The sequence below is a fragment of the Raphanus sativus genome, chromosome 2 (assembly GCF_000801105.2).
Source record: "Raphanus sativus cultivar WK10039 chromosome 2, ASM80110v3, whole genome shotgun sequence".
NCBI lineage: Eukaryota > Viridiplantae > Streptophyta > Magnoliopsida > Brassicales > Brassicaceae > Raphanus > Raphanus sativus.
Window position 1 is genome coordinate 5,584,599 of NC_079512.1, and position 15,328 is coordinate 5,599,926.

At 35.1% G+C, this 15,328-nt stretch overlaps 1 protein-coding gene and 1 pseudogene across 1 annotated transcript; both read left to right on the forward strand.

Annotated features, from left to right (window-relative positions):
• The first annotated feature begins 6,117 nt into the window (after window positions 1-6,117).
• On the forward strand, window positions 6,118-7,096 carry LOC130508481 (DNA repair protein recA homolog 3, mitochondrial-like; annotated as a pseudogene).
• Window positions 7,097-11,378: 4,282 nt separating this feature from the next.
• Window positions 11,379-13,462, forward strand: LOC108840779 (uncharacterized). Its single transcript, XM_018613597.2, has 6 exons — window positions 11,379-11,513; window positions 11,940-12,128; window positions 12,242-12,414; window positions 12,503-12,785; window positions 12,897-13,063; window positions 13,181-13,462. Exons 2-6 carry the CDS (start codon window positions 11,962-11,964, stop codon window positions 13,336-13,338), a joined length of 948 nt encoding a protein of 315 aa, XP_018469099.1. The 5' UTR covers window positions 11,379-11,513; window positions 11,940-11,961; the 3' UTR covers window positions 13,339-13,462.
• Window positions 13,463-15,328: the final 1,866 nt, after the last annotated feature.

Sequence of the window (15,328 nt, forward strand, 5' to 3'; positions counted from 1 at the left end):
AAATTCGATCATGAATGTCTTTGTATGTCCATGATCTGTCCGGATCATGACATCATCCATAATCCATCAGGATTATGTTCTTGTCCACTATATATCTTATTCATATACTTTGACCAAAACTCTTTATGAACTTTTAGTATATGTCCACGGTCTGTTCATGAAGTGGCTATTGTGTTATAGTTTGAAGTTTAATCAAAACTAAGCCACTTTTTGGTCAATAGGACGTTCCTCTCACTTGGATGGTTTAGGTCGGATTTAAGACCTAGAGGAACTGGTCGGAACAAGCTGGACGGGATGGATTGGTCGGGACCAATGATGATTAAGGTCGAACTAGGTCGGACATGATCCTAGTCGGTATGGTTCCCTTGGTCGTGAATCTGATGGATTCTCAGACCATTGGATCAATCTATTCTTGGTACGTTGGATAATAGATCCCAACATTCATATACGGCTAATGATCTCTACTATAGATCATCGTAGTCTCTTCATAGCCTTTCCAAGAATCAATCATCTTAATCATCCTTTCTTTAAGTATAAACACAAGGAATATATTGACTACTATATGGACTGATCTGAAACGTTCTTTTAGAACTTTCTACTAAGCATCACTTACTCTTATCATTTCGTGTGTATATACACGCATGCAGTTGCATTTCAGTCCATGAACAACGCAAGAACGATGTTGTTCTATGAGAACTTCTTTCTCATCTTTCAAGGTATCTTATATTACCTTTATATATATCCAGTGAGATATCAATTGTCTACTACATCTTTCTTATATGCCCATATATTTATCAATTTCAATATTGGGTAGTAGCATTCACCACATAGGAATTTATTTTCTTGTTCCTTAGTCCCTGTGAGTATCCTTGTGTGATTTAGCCATTCCATTGAATGCTTCATGTAGCAACATGTACGACCACTTGTCTGTATTTTCATGTTCTACTGCTCACGATTTTCTTTTCCTCACAAGACTCATCTGTTCACTGGTTAGATGGCGTTTATCTTATGTATTTGGCCAATACGCCCATCATATACATTCTTTACTATAACTCCACATCCCATTCATTTCTCTATGATGAGTACTCTTACGTGGGTTAGTGATCCTCGCATATCTCTTATGCTCAAGTGCTTTCTCTTTATCACTTATGAGTGTGTGTATGTGTCGACACCTTATATATTATGTTCCCTCGCGTTCTTTCGCGTTCTAGACATGATACAATCGATTGAGATTTTATTATTATCAGGATCATTGAATACTTTGTAGTTTGCAAGGCTACATTGTATGATACCTGTACCTTAGGACCGGCCGGTCTTATCTCATTGTCTAGTATGGTTTCTCTTTCATGAACCCGGATCTATCATTATAAGCACCTTAACTCTTTCTATCCGTGGTTCCTTATATATGGAACATACTGGTCTATCTTGTATAGACTTCTACAGCAACTTGATTATGTCTCTACTAGGACATTTATATAGTGGTGCTAAGCTGGTATGACTTAGTCATTCTTTCGGGTCTGTCTAGCTATCATTCTTTCTTTGTTTATGGACGTCCAGTACATATATATCTGGTCCGAGGATCTTTGCCAAGACTTGGATGGTTAAAACCATTCCACTTTCACTTTCTATTTACCAGCTTATAGCTTTCTCCATGATGTTGGATAGTCGGATTCATCTTGTATGTAATCCGTGTACCTTGGCCACAATATGATCACCTTTGTTTGGCTCATGGTCTCATTGAATTCGTGGGAGAAAGATCATGTTCTCTTATCCAACATATATTCCCGATTTTCATCTCATCCTTATATGAGATATTCCATCCTAGATGGCACATAGGTATGTGGTGGTTTATCCATAAAGTCTTAGGATGGTCTATATCTGGACTATGACCCTTTATCATCTTTAGACGGGAATATCTATGCTCACTTTATATGGCCTGATGTATCTTATCTTTCATACATGTATTCTTGTGGTGTACCCAAGCTTATAGACTTTTGAAGTCTCAACCTTATAGGTTATACCTTATACGGCCAAGCTATAATGCCTTATGGCCTTCGGCCAGGCTTATCATGTTCAGGTTTTATAGTATGGTCATGGACCACACGGAGTGTTTATTCTTCCCCTCATGAACATGCTATAAAATACGTTTGTTTGTCCTCACTTAAACGTAATGCTTGGACGGCCAGCATGGTTTTAGACCATGATACACGAATTTGTGGTATGGTCATGATCACGGGTTTTGTCCTCACTATCCTCATGATCAGATTATACTTTCGTGTTGCTTGGAACAATGAAGCCTACTGAATTTCCCCTGTGTACATGTTTCACAACGTGAGATTTTATGGGATAACTCTTTGTGCCTTATTAATCAAGTTCGGACCAGGATGGCTAATCCGGTCATGCCATAAAGTGTATAAATTCGTTGGTGAACATTACTGGTTACCTAGGCTTTTATGTCTTCTCACACTGATCCTTAGCATAGTATTAGATCAGTAGGGAGAATGTAGTCTCGACCTCTTTTATATGTATGCCTTTGGCGATTTTCATAAACTAAAGGGACATTTCCTTTTGTTTTGCCCATTGGTTTATTATAGAAACCATTTTGATGTGGCTTGTAATGCCATTTCGACCTTTACTCCCTCCTCGGCCATGATTGGATCTACAACCACGGTTATTGTGGTATCCTTGTCCACGGCCAGTGGGGATTTTGGGTCTTTCTTAATGGGTCTTAGGTGATAAATTTCCTGCCTCTTAAGGCCATGCCTTAGGCGTGGTGATCTAGACATACTCTTCTCGAGTTTTCATTCTCATTTATCAATCAAAAAAAATATTTTTCAAGCAAATCAATCAAGATAAAAGAAAAACTTTTATTAATGCTATGAAATTTGAATGACAAATTATATTTAAAACAAAACACCAAATCATAAGTATGAAATCAGAATGTCAAAAGGCTTAAATAATAGCCAGCCAGTCCATAATAACATCTTGGACGTGGTTCACATTTGGTTTTCTATTCAATGAATAAACCAATCTCATCATCTATATGAGTCCACCCGAATTTTCTTTTCTTAGCTTCTTCAGCATCACCGTATATCATCTCACATTGATACTCGGCACTTATCTCCATAACATAGTCGAGTTTGTCGAGGTTGACTTTCCTTTTCTGCTTCTTTTCCTCAAGAGCTGAAAGGTATGAGAGAAGGTCGTAATAGGTTGTGAAACCTTTAGCCTTCTGTGATAACAACACTTCCTTTGAATGAATCGTGTCACGAGTCTTGCTTAACAAGTCATAGTTTGTTATCACTTCACCATATAGTTTAAGACTATTGGTGATTCTCATAAGATCAAAGTGATAGTCATCCACGGATTCATAATCCTGGAACCTAAGAGCCTTCCATTCTTTCATGGACTCATCTAGTAATGGCTCGAAGAACATGGTGTTCAATCTCGACCAGAGATCGTAAGGATCGTTGATGTAACTGCACTCATCATACAGATCCTTCACGAGATGCTTTCTCATTATCGAAACAGCTCTACGCCTTTCATATGCAAGGGTATCATTGCCGTATTTGATACACTTCCCAAGTCCTTTAGACTTTAAATCGGCTGAAGTGTTCATCGCCCAATCAAGGTAATTGTCTCCATTGAGATCAAGGGCTTGGTAATCCGAGTGATGGAGTCTCGACATCTGAATCATATCAAAATGATTTGTGTTAGTACATACAATTTCTGATGCCATTGGCTATCCAAGAAATAAAAGGCACTCGGCCAGTATGTAAACAATAAAGCCATATGGCTTGTGTGACCAATGCCATTCGGCTATTACATAATTAAATCACACTGCCAGCAAACAAATAAGAGGGCCATACGGCCAGTTTGCATTCTCTTTAGAAATTTACTTTCTCATAACTCATTCATCTCTTAATCAACTTGTTTGATTTATAAATCCTTTGAAAATAGTGGGATGGACGAGTGCATGGTTTAGCCATACCATATGGTATGCTACATCAACCCATGCGGTTTAATGGTCTAGTAGTACCATTCGGTACACATCATCGATCAAATAAAACGGATCGTGATTTAGCTGCACTGTGGTGCGCATCATCCATCACCGGTGATTGTGGATCACCGTGGATCACCTTGGATCACTGATCATCGTAGATCATCGCGGATCATCGAGGATCATCATGGATCATAGATCAACGCGGATCATCGTGGATGATCACCGTGAATCACAGGTGAAAAATCTAGTTGCACCTGAGGGTGAACATCATCGACCATTGATTTTGTTTTATGGTCTAATCATACTTAAGAGTACGTATCATCGACCTTTACTTCATATGGTCTAGTCATACCTATTGGTATGCATCATTGACCTAAAAAAAAATCATGGTCTAGCCTAGGCCTGGGCAAAAGGCCCGAACCCGGAAACCCGAACCGAACCCGGTCCGATAAAACCGGTTCGGGTCGGACTCGGATCCTCTTCAAAAACCGAATGGAGCCAACTATTTGTTACCGTCGGGTTATGGGTCGGTTCGGTTTGAAACCGAGAACCGATTGATTACACCCGAAGCCCGAGACCACTTACCCTAATCCTCTTTCCCCCTTTCGATTTTCACATCCCTTGAGCAAAAAGGAGAATCTCTCCAAAATCTCCAGAACAAACGAACAAATGCTTGCTGATGTTGAGATGCTTGATCGACTTGAGAAAGGTTTGAAATGCTTCCTCACTTTTGTGTTTCAATTACTTCTGTAATGTATGTCTAACTCACTCTGTTTTTGTTATTTGTTTCAGAGATTCAAGCTCAACGTCTAGACGATTGAAGTTTGAAGTTCATGGTTGAAGATTGGTGCTTTGAGTTGAAGCTTTGAAGTTTTTTAAGTTCAGTTTTTTTTTTATTTTATCGAATACTATGTTTTTCATCATATTTTGGCTTTAGCTCTTTGAATTCTTGCATTTGTTCTGAATTATTTATTTCAATAAACATGTTGCTTTCGTTTCACCTTTCGTACATCTCATATTTGTTATCTTAATTTCTTTGGCATTATAAGTTTTAGTTTCACCTCTGTTTTGTTATTTATGTTTCTCTGTTTTGTTATTTATGCTTGCTTGCAAGCGAAGTCACAATTTCATATTGCTTTCGTTTATGATAAAACTTATATCAACGGGTTCATTTCATATTTACGCTTGCTTTCGTTTAAAGATTTTTTTTTTGCTTTGTCTTTCTGCCATTTGATTTCGTTTTTAAATAACAAAATTGATGTGTCTCCTTACTTGCATGGCAAGTTATGAGTTTTGTAGATTTTAAATGGTTACATTTACTACAAACGAGTAACTCGAAGAACCGAAAGTCCATTTGGGGCATAAACCCGTTAGTATTTCGGTTTATACCAATACCAAAAAAATAAACCAACACCAAACCGAACCGAGGAACACCCGAACCGGTCCCGAACCGAAATTTAAATATATCCGAATGGGGTTGGTTTTCTGCAACCATAACAAACCGAACCCGATTAAAATGGAACCGAAAACCGAATGGTACCCCGGTTGCCCACCCCTAGTCTAGCCACACTATGGTGTGCATCATCGACCAAAAGATATGGAAAACATTAACCTTATGTTTTGTTTGGACATATAGCGTGTCATCCTTAAAGGGGTATCACTTGTTGTCCATACAAAACGAAAGTCATGTAATCACATGCTTTATATTTTAGGGTTTAGGGTTTCTTAAAATCGGACTTAAACTTTAAGGACTATGGTTTAAAATTCAAATCTGATTTTAGGACTAGGTTAAACATTGACCTTAAGTTTTGTTTGGACATATAGCGTGTCATCCTTAAAGGGGTATCACTTGTTGTCCATACAAAACTAAAGTCATGTAAATCTATTAAGGGTTTAGGGTTTTGATTTGTCTGTTCAAATTTCCTGTTATTACAATGGCGAATTCCTCCATTCTTCTTGCAGATTTGAAACCAGGGCGGTGCTCCAACACTGCAGAGGCTGAATCATAGAAACAAGGGGTTATTGTATGTACCTTTAACTCTATGACTATGTTCTTTTCTGAACCATATTGGATTTGACTTTTCTAAAAAAATGTATCTTTGTGTACACTAACTTGTGCGTTTGTACATACTGAGCATGCTATTGACTCCTTACTTGCTAGGGTAATCTGTATATACACAGAAAATCTACTTCTATCACAGCCTAATTTGTGTGAACAAACCCTTAGCCTTGTGGATACTTTAATCGCAAGTGGTTCGGTTGATGTTATCGTTACTGACTGGATACGAGATTAATAATGGATCGAGAAGTTTGGTCCGAGCTCTTTATTTCTCTCCTCACTGTTTTATGTTATTTTTTTTTAACAGGAGCACTTGAGGATGAGATGGGCGAATGCTCATATGGTTATCCAAGCCAGCTTGATGAGCCAAAGCATAAACTGAGGCACTCTTTGTCGTTATCGCTGACACTTATCATCTTTATAAGTCTGGTCTAGAACTTATGTAGGTGAGATTGTAGATAAGACTTAGTTATGTGATTGTATATTCTCTGCACAATGCTTTATATCCAAGAGAGAGCTACACTTTCTACATTTGGAGGATTTGGAGGTCCAACAGAAGTTACTTGGGTAGGAATTTCTTAAGTTTTATATGTCTGAACATCAGGTCAAGAAAGGTGAAGATGTGATCCAAAGCTGGTCACAAGTTTTGAGTTTAATGTTGCCTTTACTTAACTGGGCTTTCATGTATGTTGTCTCATAAGTTTCAACATATACTGATCATGAGAAGGATCAAGATTTGTCTATATACTGACATCTGTTTGTGTTTAATAGTGTATGTTTGAGCAGATAACGGGAAGGCAAGTTGGTGTAAAGATAGTGGAGAACAAACGCGCATTGCCGTTTAGAACAGCTCAGTTTGAGCTCGAGTTCGAGAAAGGAAACTGCAAGGTCACTGAGATAATCGAACTGAGCATTAAGCACACGTTCAATGCCTAAACGGAACATTCTACAATCTAAGTGGGAAGATCTACCATGGGGAATCGGCTTCGGAGAAGTTTCTAAGATTGAATGAACCTGTTTTGGTTTCAACATGAAAAGAAGGAGAATTTCCTAAAAATGTCTGTGAATGTATGTGATACCGAATGATATGATGATGAGTCTACGTTTTTATAAAAATATTGAATCCTTGTTCGGTATTAGTAATGTGGAAGTGGATTATTCTTGCTTGTGTATCAGTATTATTGGTGTCGGTGGCGACCAGAGCGGTAAGCTTTAGCCATTTAACATTTCAAAATTAGATTCTGTAATTCCTGTTTTGTCTGATTCTTGGACCGTGAAGCTTCTTTTGGTGGAAACGGACAGATAGAAATGATGGGAAACTGTTTTCAGAAGTTTCAGAGCTCTGAGATCATATCCAACATCAGAACATTCAGTATCCTCCTTGATCCATATGAGAAAAGAGGAAACTAAAAGAAGATGAGTGCCTTGATGGAGTTCATCATGGACCATAGATGTGGTCACTGACGCCTTCGAGAGACTTAAAAATATATATTTAGACCAATGCAATTAGAGAGAATCAAACCATAATGTGTTCAAATTTTTGCTTTCTACTCTGTTATTTTATAAGGATTTATCACATTTATATGATTTTGAAAGGTACTTTTCAAAGCCTTACAAAATAGTATAAATCTCAGATCAGTTTATAAACTTTACAAATGATCTATTAACTTTTGTAAAAAAGATTATAGATCTTTATAAATTATTTAGAGACTCTTTTTTATCAAGTTTATAGACTCTTCTTATACCCTTAAAAGTAAAGATATAAATCACTATATTTTCCTTAATTTTTTAATTTTTTTAATTTTTTAATTTTGTTTTCTCTAACAAAAAAATATTAGTGGTCGTTTCTACTCACACCAACAAAATTTAATAAAATTTAGAATAAGATCTTAGAATTAAAAACTTTACAATGTTTCTTATTTTCTAAAAAGCAAAATTTTAAATGTTTTATAAATTAAAATATATTTTATTATAAAATAATTTTCATGTATTTTATTACAAAATAATTTTCATGTAAAATTTCATGTAATAAAATTAGAATAAGATCTTAGAATTAAAAACTTTACAATGTTTCTTATTTTCTAAAAAGCAAAATTTTAAATGTTTTATAAATTTAAAATATATTTTATTATAAAATAATTTTCATGTAAATTCTCCCGTCCGTAGGGCGGGCAAACCCCTAGTTAAACATAAAGATGAGATTGTTTTCACTCCAGTTGTGTTTAATGTGGATACTAATCTTTTTTTTCTTAACGCTGATTTATTATGATATTACAATTATTATGAACATTACATAGACGATTCGACAATCGACAATACTACCTGTCTTATGAAGATCTATGCCTAACTGCATCATCTGAGCCGTCATATTAAGATCCACGCCTGACCAGATTTACTTGCACCATGTTGAAGATCTCTTGTAATTCTTCCTTCCATAATCGCATAGTTGCATGTAATTCTTCCTTCTATAATCTGCATAGTTACCTAATAAATCGCGCTCTTTCCGAGACTTGAAACCTGGAATTGAGAAAATCTGCAATAAATTGCATAGTGTGGGAGTCGAACCCCAGACCTGGGTGTTGAAGTCTTTAGACCTTAACCATTAGGTTAAGGTGCTTCCACGGATATTAATCTTCTACATTCGCCTTTCAATTTTTCACTTGTATTTTAGTCAGCAATAAATGACGCATGCTTAGTAACTAGACGCTAGTGGTATCAATGCTTCACGCTTGGGTTCATGACTCTCGACTATGGATGGACGAAAAAAAACAACCGAACCAATCAAAGTTTAACCGACACACACCAAATTTGTTCTGTACATAACCCAATTGGTTGATGTTTTACTCCAATCTAAATGGTTTGGTTTGTTTAACCGAACTGAACAAGTAATCCAATATATTTTTATTTATTGATAAATAATAGTGATAAAAATGTATATACATATATTGTGAATGTTTTAGTTGAAATTACGTTTTCCTTTGCTATTTCTTTTTTCTTTTTATCACGACATTTTCCTTTTTTTTAATTTCCAACTAGATGATAATTCGTGCTTTGTGGAAATGAATCTTTTTAAAAATATATTGTATTTATATATTATAATCAATATATATTTTGTTAACAGTAATTCTTTTTACATCTGATTAGAGGTAGGCATTCGAGTACCAGTTGGTTCGATTCGGATTCTAACGGGTTTGGTTCGGTTCAGATCTTTGTAGATTTGGTTCGGATTTAGGTTCAGGTTTGGGTTCGGATAATTTATTTTATTTTTTTTCAAAAATTAAAAGTTCGTATAACTTTAATTTTTTTTCAAAATCTAAAAATAAAAATAACATCTAAATTTGAATAATGTATACCAAAATACTTAGACTTTACAAAAAAATTGGTTTAGCTTAAATATTTGGATAAGAAATCAATAGATATTTTAAGTATTGTTTAGCTATTTTAAACATGTACTTATATCTAACTGTATATATTTCTAAGTATTTTGGACAACTTAAAAACGTCTTATATATTTTGTATATTATTTTAGATATTAAATTTAAAAATATTAAAAGTGTACACATATGGTTCAGATATATTTCGATATCCAAAATATTTTGGTTTGCATCGGATTAGGTTCCAGTTCTGTAGATACCAAAATTTTGAACTCATTCGGAAATCTAACCAATTTTGGTTAAAGTTCAATAATATTCTTTAGATTGGTTTTGGTTCGGTTTTTGGATTCAGATTTTTTTGTCCTATCTTATATTATTATTGTGACAAAGTTTAAACGAATATGATGATGGTTCATATTGATTTTGGGTATACAACAATTTTAAAACCAAAACACATTTTACTATGTATGTGACCCATTTAGTTAATCATTAAAAACTGTTTTATGCCAATTTAAAAAAAAACAACGGGCTAAACTTAAAAAATGTTATCATTTCAAATTGTCGATCGACACTTCAAAATATCCCATGTTGGTGTTGTGACGAACAGAAAGGAGGCTAAGGTTAGAAAAGTATTTTTTGTGCAATTCATGTTTTCATTAGGTGATTTTAATAATTTCAAAATAAATCTTAGTTGTATCGATCTTTTGTAAGATTTTCGAAAAATATTAATTAACAAAATCTTATATTTGATAGATTAATCTATTGTTTCTCAATTAATATGTAAGAGATTAAAGTAATCACATAAATCAAAACAATTCCTCTTGTTTATTTACCATATATTTTTGGTAAATAAATAAAAATAATTATTTTATTTATTTTATATGGTACATAATTATATTTCAAAGTAATTGACATAAATATATAGTATATCTAATATGAATATTTATTATTGAGACTTCCTACTCATATGATTTTATTAATATTTGTTTATTTGATGTAATAAAAAATTAAACCATTAGTCTCAAAAGTTTCGATGTGGTATTTTTGATGCAAAGTTCAAAATTAAAATATTAAGATCTCAATACTCTTTCAATGCAGATTTCAAAAGTAACATGTTTATGTATTTTAAGTGGTGTATAGTTTAATTTAAACGATATTAATATCTATATATAATATGAATATCTATTAAATAAAATCATATTAATACGATTTTATGATCATTGTATCTTGCTATAACAAAAAAATATTAATCCATTGATCACGAAATTTTCAAATTAATATTTTCTGTAATTCAAAGTCGTTTAAAAAATTTAAAATATACCATATAATTTTTTTTAATGTGAATTACATATTAATATGATTAATGTGATTGTTTAATTTTTAATAATATAAAACTGAACAAAAATGAGGAATGATACAAAAATTATTATCAAAATTTTATTATTATAATCATTAATTGTCATATATATGATAATCATATTAGATAATTTCATAGCTTCTATTTAAAGAAATAATGCACACGTCTTATATTTTGGATTAATATAATATTTTCTAACAATTGAATTTTGGAATATCCCCTAGACTATATTTGAGAAGTGATTTGTACATGTGTAATCACTACAATTACTTTCAACAAAAAATGATGATATGACTTAAGAAAAATATGACATGGCATTGATTTAATTGAGATATGTAACATTTTTTATATTAAGATTTATATTTTTGGTAAGATTTTTTAAATATGGTAATGAATATTTTCTATAAACGGATTATTTTTGGCAAAGTTTCGTAATATAATAATAACTAATAAATTTTATATCAAATTGACTTGAGAATCATATATTTTCCATAGTTATCCTTTTCCTTTTGTGTTTTTATTTTTTCCCAATTTTTTTAAAAAATATATATATATAGCATAATAGGTCAAACTGACGTGAGAATCATATATTCTCCCGTAGTTAGAAAAATCACCTAAAGATTCTACTTAGAAACGAAACCTAAAAACATAAGCACCTAAAGTCTCGTCTCCGTCTATAGTCTCATTCATCGTCAATTCTGCAATTTCCATTGTCTAAAGGTAAGATTATTTAATAAGTTCTTCTAGGATCAAATAAATACAAAACGTAGAGATTCGAGTTGGATGCTTTTGGAATGCTTACAGGTCTTCGTTACGTTGATTTGCTATGTATTTTTCGTTCTCTAATAAAGTCATTATGAGACCGCTACGACTTTCCTCCCATAGTCCCATTGGGTTAACTGTATTTTTCCGTTTTACTTTGGTTAAGATTTTTCATGTACTAGCTTTAAATTTGATTATCAAAAGTATGCTATTGCACGACTCTTTGTTTTCTGATAAAGTCATTATGAGACAGCTACGACTTCTTCCCTCCCATATTCCCATTGGGTTAACTGTTTCCAAGAAAACTCTTTGTTTTAAAAATATCTTTTTACTTCTCTGTATATATGAGCGTTGGACATTCAGATTTTTGTTTATATTTTATAGTCTTTCACATCGTTTGAGTAAGATGGGGTCAAGCTCAGAAGTAGTATCTACAATTGTGAAGAAGTGGAGAGAGCATCCACCTTCTTCGTATTCCCTCAAGGTTGACAGCTTCAAACAACTTGAGAAGTCCACATCGTTCACTGATGATAAATACCAATCTCGTCATTTCTCCTCTGGTGGATATAACTGGTACGAATCATCTACTCATCTCTCTTGGGCACTATAACAAGCAGTACTTTTTGATACATCGGTTGTTAATTGTTTACCTATTAAGGATTTAATAAATTTTTCTACAAAAACAGGAAACTGATCGTATACCCAAAAGGGAACGAAAAGGACAATGGGAAAGGATTCATTTCAATGTATATTGAAATAGACAGCGAAAGCTTGATATCAGCACCACAACATGAGGTGTTTGCTGAACTCATTTTCTTTGTCTACAACAAGAAAGAAAACAAGTACCTTACTATTCAAGGCAAGCTACTTCTCATGCTCTCTCTGTATATATATATATTATATTTATTCACTTATATTTCAATCATTAACATATTTTATATGCTCAGATGTCGAAGTAAAGAGGTTCAATGCCCTTAAAACGGTGTGGGGGTTGCAGCAAGTTCTTCCATTTGATTCATTCAACAACCCTGAAAACGGTTATGTCTTTGAAGGAGATCAATGTGAGTTTGGTGTAAATGTAATTGTTCACTCACCCCTTACCAAATGGGAAATCCTCTCTTTTAATGAGAAACTCCAGAATCCCAAGTTCTCTTGGACTGTTAAAAACTTTTCTCAGTTGAAAGAGGATAAATACACATCAAACCGTTTCTCAATGGGAGCAATTCAATGGTGAGTATATATATATAGTATTGGACAAACAAGTATATGTCTTTATTCACATGCATATGCATTTGTGTCTTTACAAATGGTAGACAAGTTTATAATAATTATTGTTTCTAGGGTTCTGTGGCTGTATCCGAAGGGTGACTCTAGAGCAGATGGCAAATGGCTATCCCTTTTTCTGCTTTTAGCTGATAGTAAAACATTGAAAGTGGATGAGAAGATTTTGGCGCAAGCAAATTTGCGAGTTCTACACCCACTTGGATCCAATCACTCTGAACACAAATGTATTTTCTACATAAACACATATACATTGATTATGCTTTTCTGTTTGCTTACTAACTGAACCACAGCTGATACGTTCTTGTCGATGGATATATACTGAGAACTTTATTTACTTGCAGTGAACCACTGGCACGAAAAAAATCACATGGCTTGGGGTTGGGCTCAGTTTCTGTCTTTAGCTGAACTTCGGAAGTCTTACTTGGACAGTGAAGACTCGTTGACCGTTGAAATAGAATTTCAAGCTGTTTCTTCCACCAAATATTCTCCAATTATCTAAGTACTACCATATTGCTATTAGACAATGCTATCCTTCCTTTTCTTTTTCTCGAATTATCACTGGAGTTCTGTAGTTTCCACAAAATTGGTTTAGTTATATCTTTGTGTCGTCCCATCGTTTCTGCTCTCAGAGAGTTGAAGGGATAGTTATGTGTTAGAACTAAACTTTGTACGATCACAGATTTTGTTTTTTCAATTTAAAGCTGGTTAGTGATCGAATTATGTCCTTTTGCTTCTTACCAGAAATCTGTTTTGTATACAGAAAATAACTAGAAAGAGTTAGACCGAGAGAGCCATCTTTGTTTCCTTTCTTGTTAGTGATAAAATTATATAATATGGTAGTAGCTCGAGTAGAAAATGTCGCTTGTACGAAACCTGGAACCAAATCGTAGCAGAAGCGTGGTTGTTCTTAGGTAGGTCAAGCTTGAGTGATGATCTGCAATTGAGTTAATTGGTGAACCACGAAGTGATTGAGAAAATTTTACAATAGCTGGGATGATCGATATTGGTTTTTTTTTTTTTTTTTGGAACACATACTTCATTCATTCATAGCAGTTAGTTGGGAGTAGTAAATACCTCCTCAACCACATCAGTTTCAATTACAAACAAAGCTTCTTTAGCTAGCCCATCGGCAATAGCATTAAACTCCCGAGGGATCCAAACAAACAGAACAGAATCAAAATCCATCGAGAGAGCTAGGATGTCAGCAGCTAGACTATGAATCTCCATGAGGTCTCCTGTAGAGTTGCAGCATTTCACTAGTTGAGCTGAGTCCATCTCAAAACGCACTGTCTTCAACGCCAACCGTTTGCAGGTAAGGACTGCTTCTCTCAGAGCCAAGGCCTCCGCCACTAAAGGCGACGAGACGAACTCCATCTGTTTCTTGAACTCACGGTTCTGAGGTTGCTCTATAACCGCCCATCCAAGTCCTGCAGTCTTCGAGGAAGCATTCCACGCAGCATCTGATCTAATCACCGTTTCGTCCGCGAGCAGAGGAGGAACAGGTTTCGTACATCTCTGTACCACTGCTTTCTCCGGTTTGCTGTTTAAGCTCCATTCTCGAGCCAGCTTGATTGCCGTAGTCAAAGTGTCCTCCGGTGAGAGAGAGAAACCTTCAAACACAAATCTATTCCTAGCTTTCCATAATGACCATAAGATCCAAGGAAACAGAGAGCCTGAGGGAATCCCCGTAGGAGGCAAACATTTTAAATTGCATATGGATGGCCAGCTCTCAATCAAATCTATCATTCCTCTGACATCCATTACTTCAACAAAGGGTGCTAAAGACCATACCTTTTGCGCAAAGGGGCAGTGGAAGAGGAGATGAGTGATAGATTCAGAGTTGCCACAGCGTTTACAAGTCGGGTCTGCATTGATATGGCGTTGGACCAGACGTTCTCCGACTGGGAGAGCTCCTTTTAATAGTTTCCAGGAGAAGAGCTTGACCTTTGGGGCACAATCCAGTGTCCAGACATTTTTCTTCCAGTTGAAGTCCGCAATATGAGCTTCCTCACCATTGTCATCCTTTACTGCTATGTAGTAGCCAGATTTGACTGCATACTCCCCTGTCTTGGAACCCAGCCATACTAGCCGATCAGAAGCCCCTGTGAGGCTCGGCTTGATGTACATGATTTTTTCTTCATATTCCGGTAGCAATAACTGGATTTTACTTCTGTCCCATTGTCTATCATCGCCACTCATCAAATCTGCGACGCTAATTTCTGCACTAGCTTCAGTAGGTGGTCCCATAGGCCTGACTTGAGAGTCCAAGCTCAGCCATGGGTCTTGCCTAGGGATGTTAAAACGGGCTATCCGAGCCCGTTTAAACCCTGCCCGTTTGGACCCGCCCCGTTTACAGCCCGTTAACTTTACGCCCGTTTAACCACGAATCCGATAAAGCCCGTTTAGCCACGAGCCCGTTTAACTTGGAAGTACCCGTTTAGACCCGTGGCCCGTTTATTTTTTTATTTCTTTTTGCTATTATTGAGGTT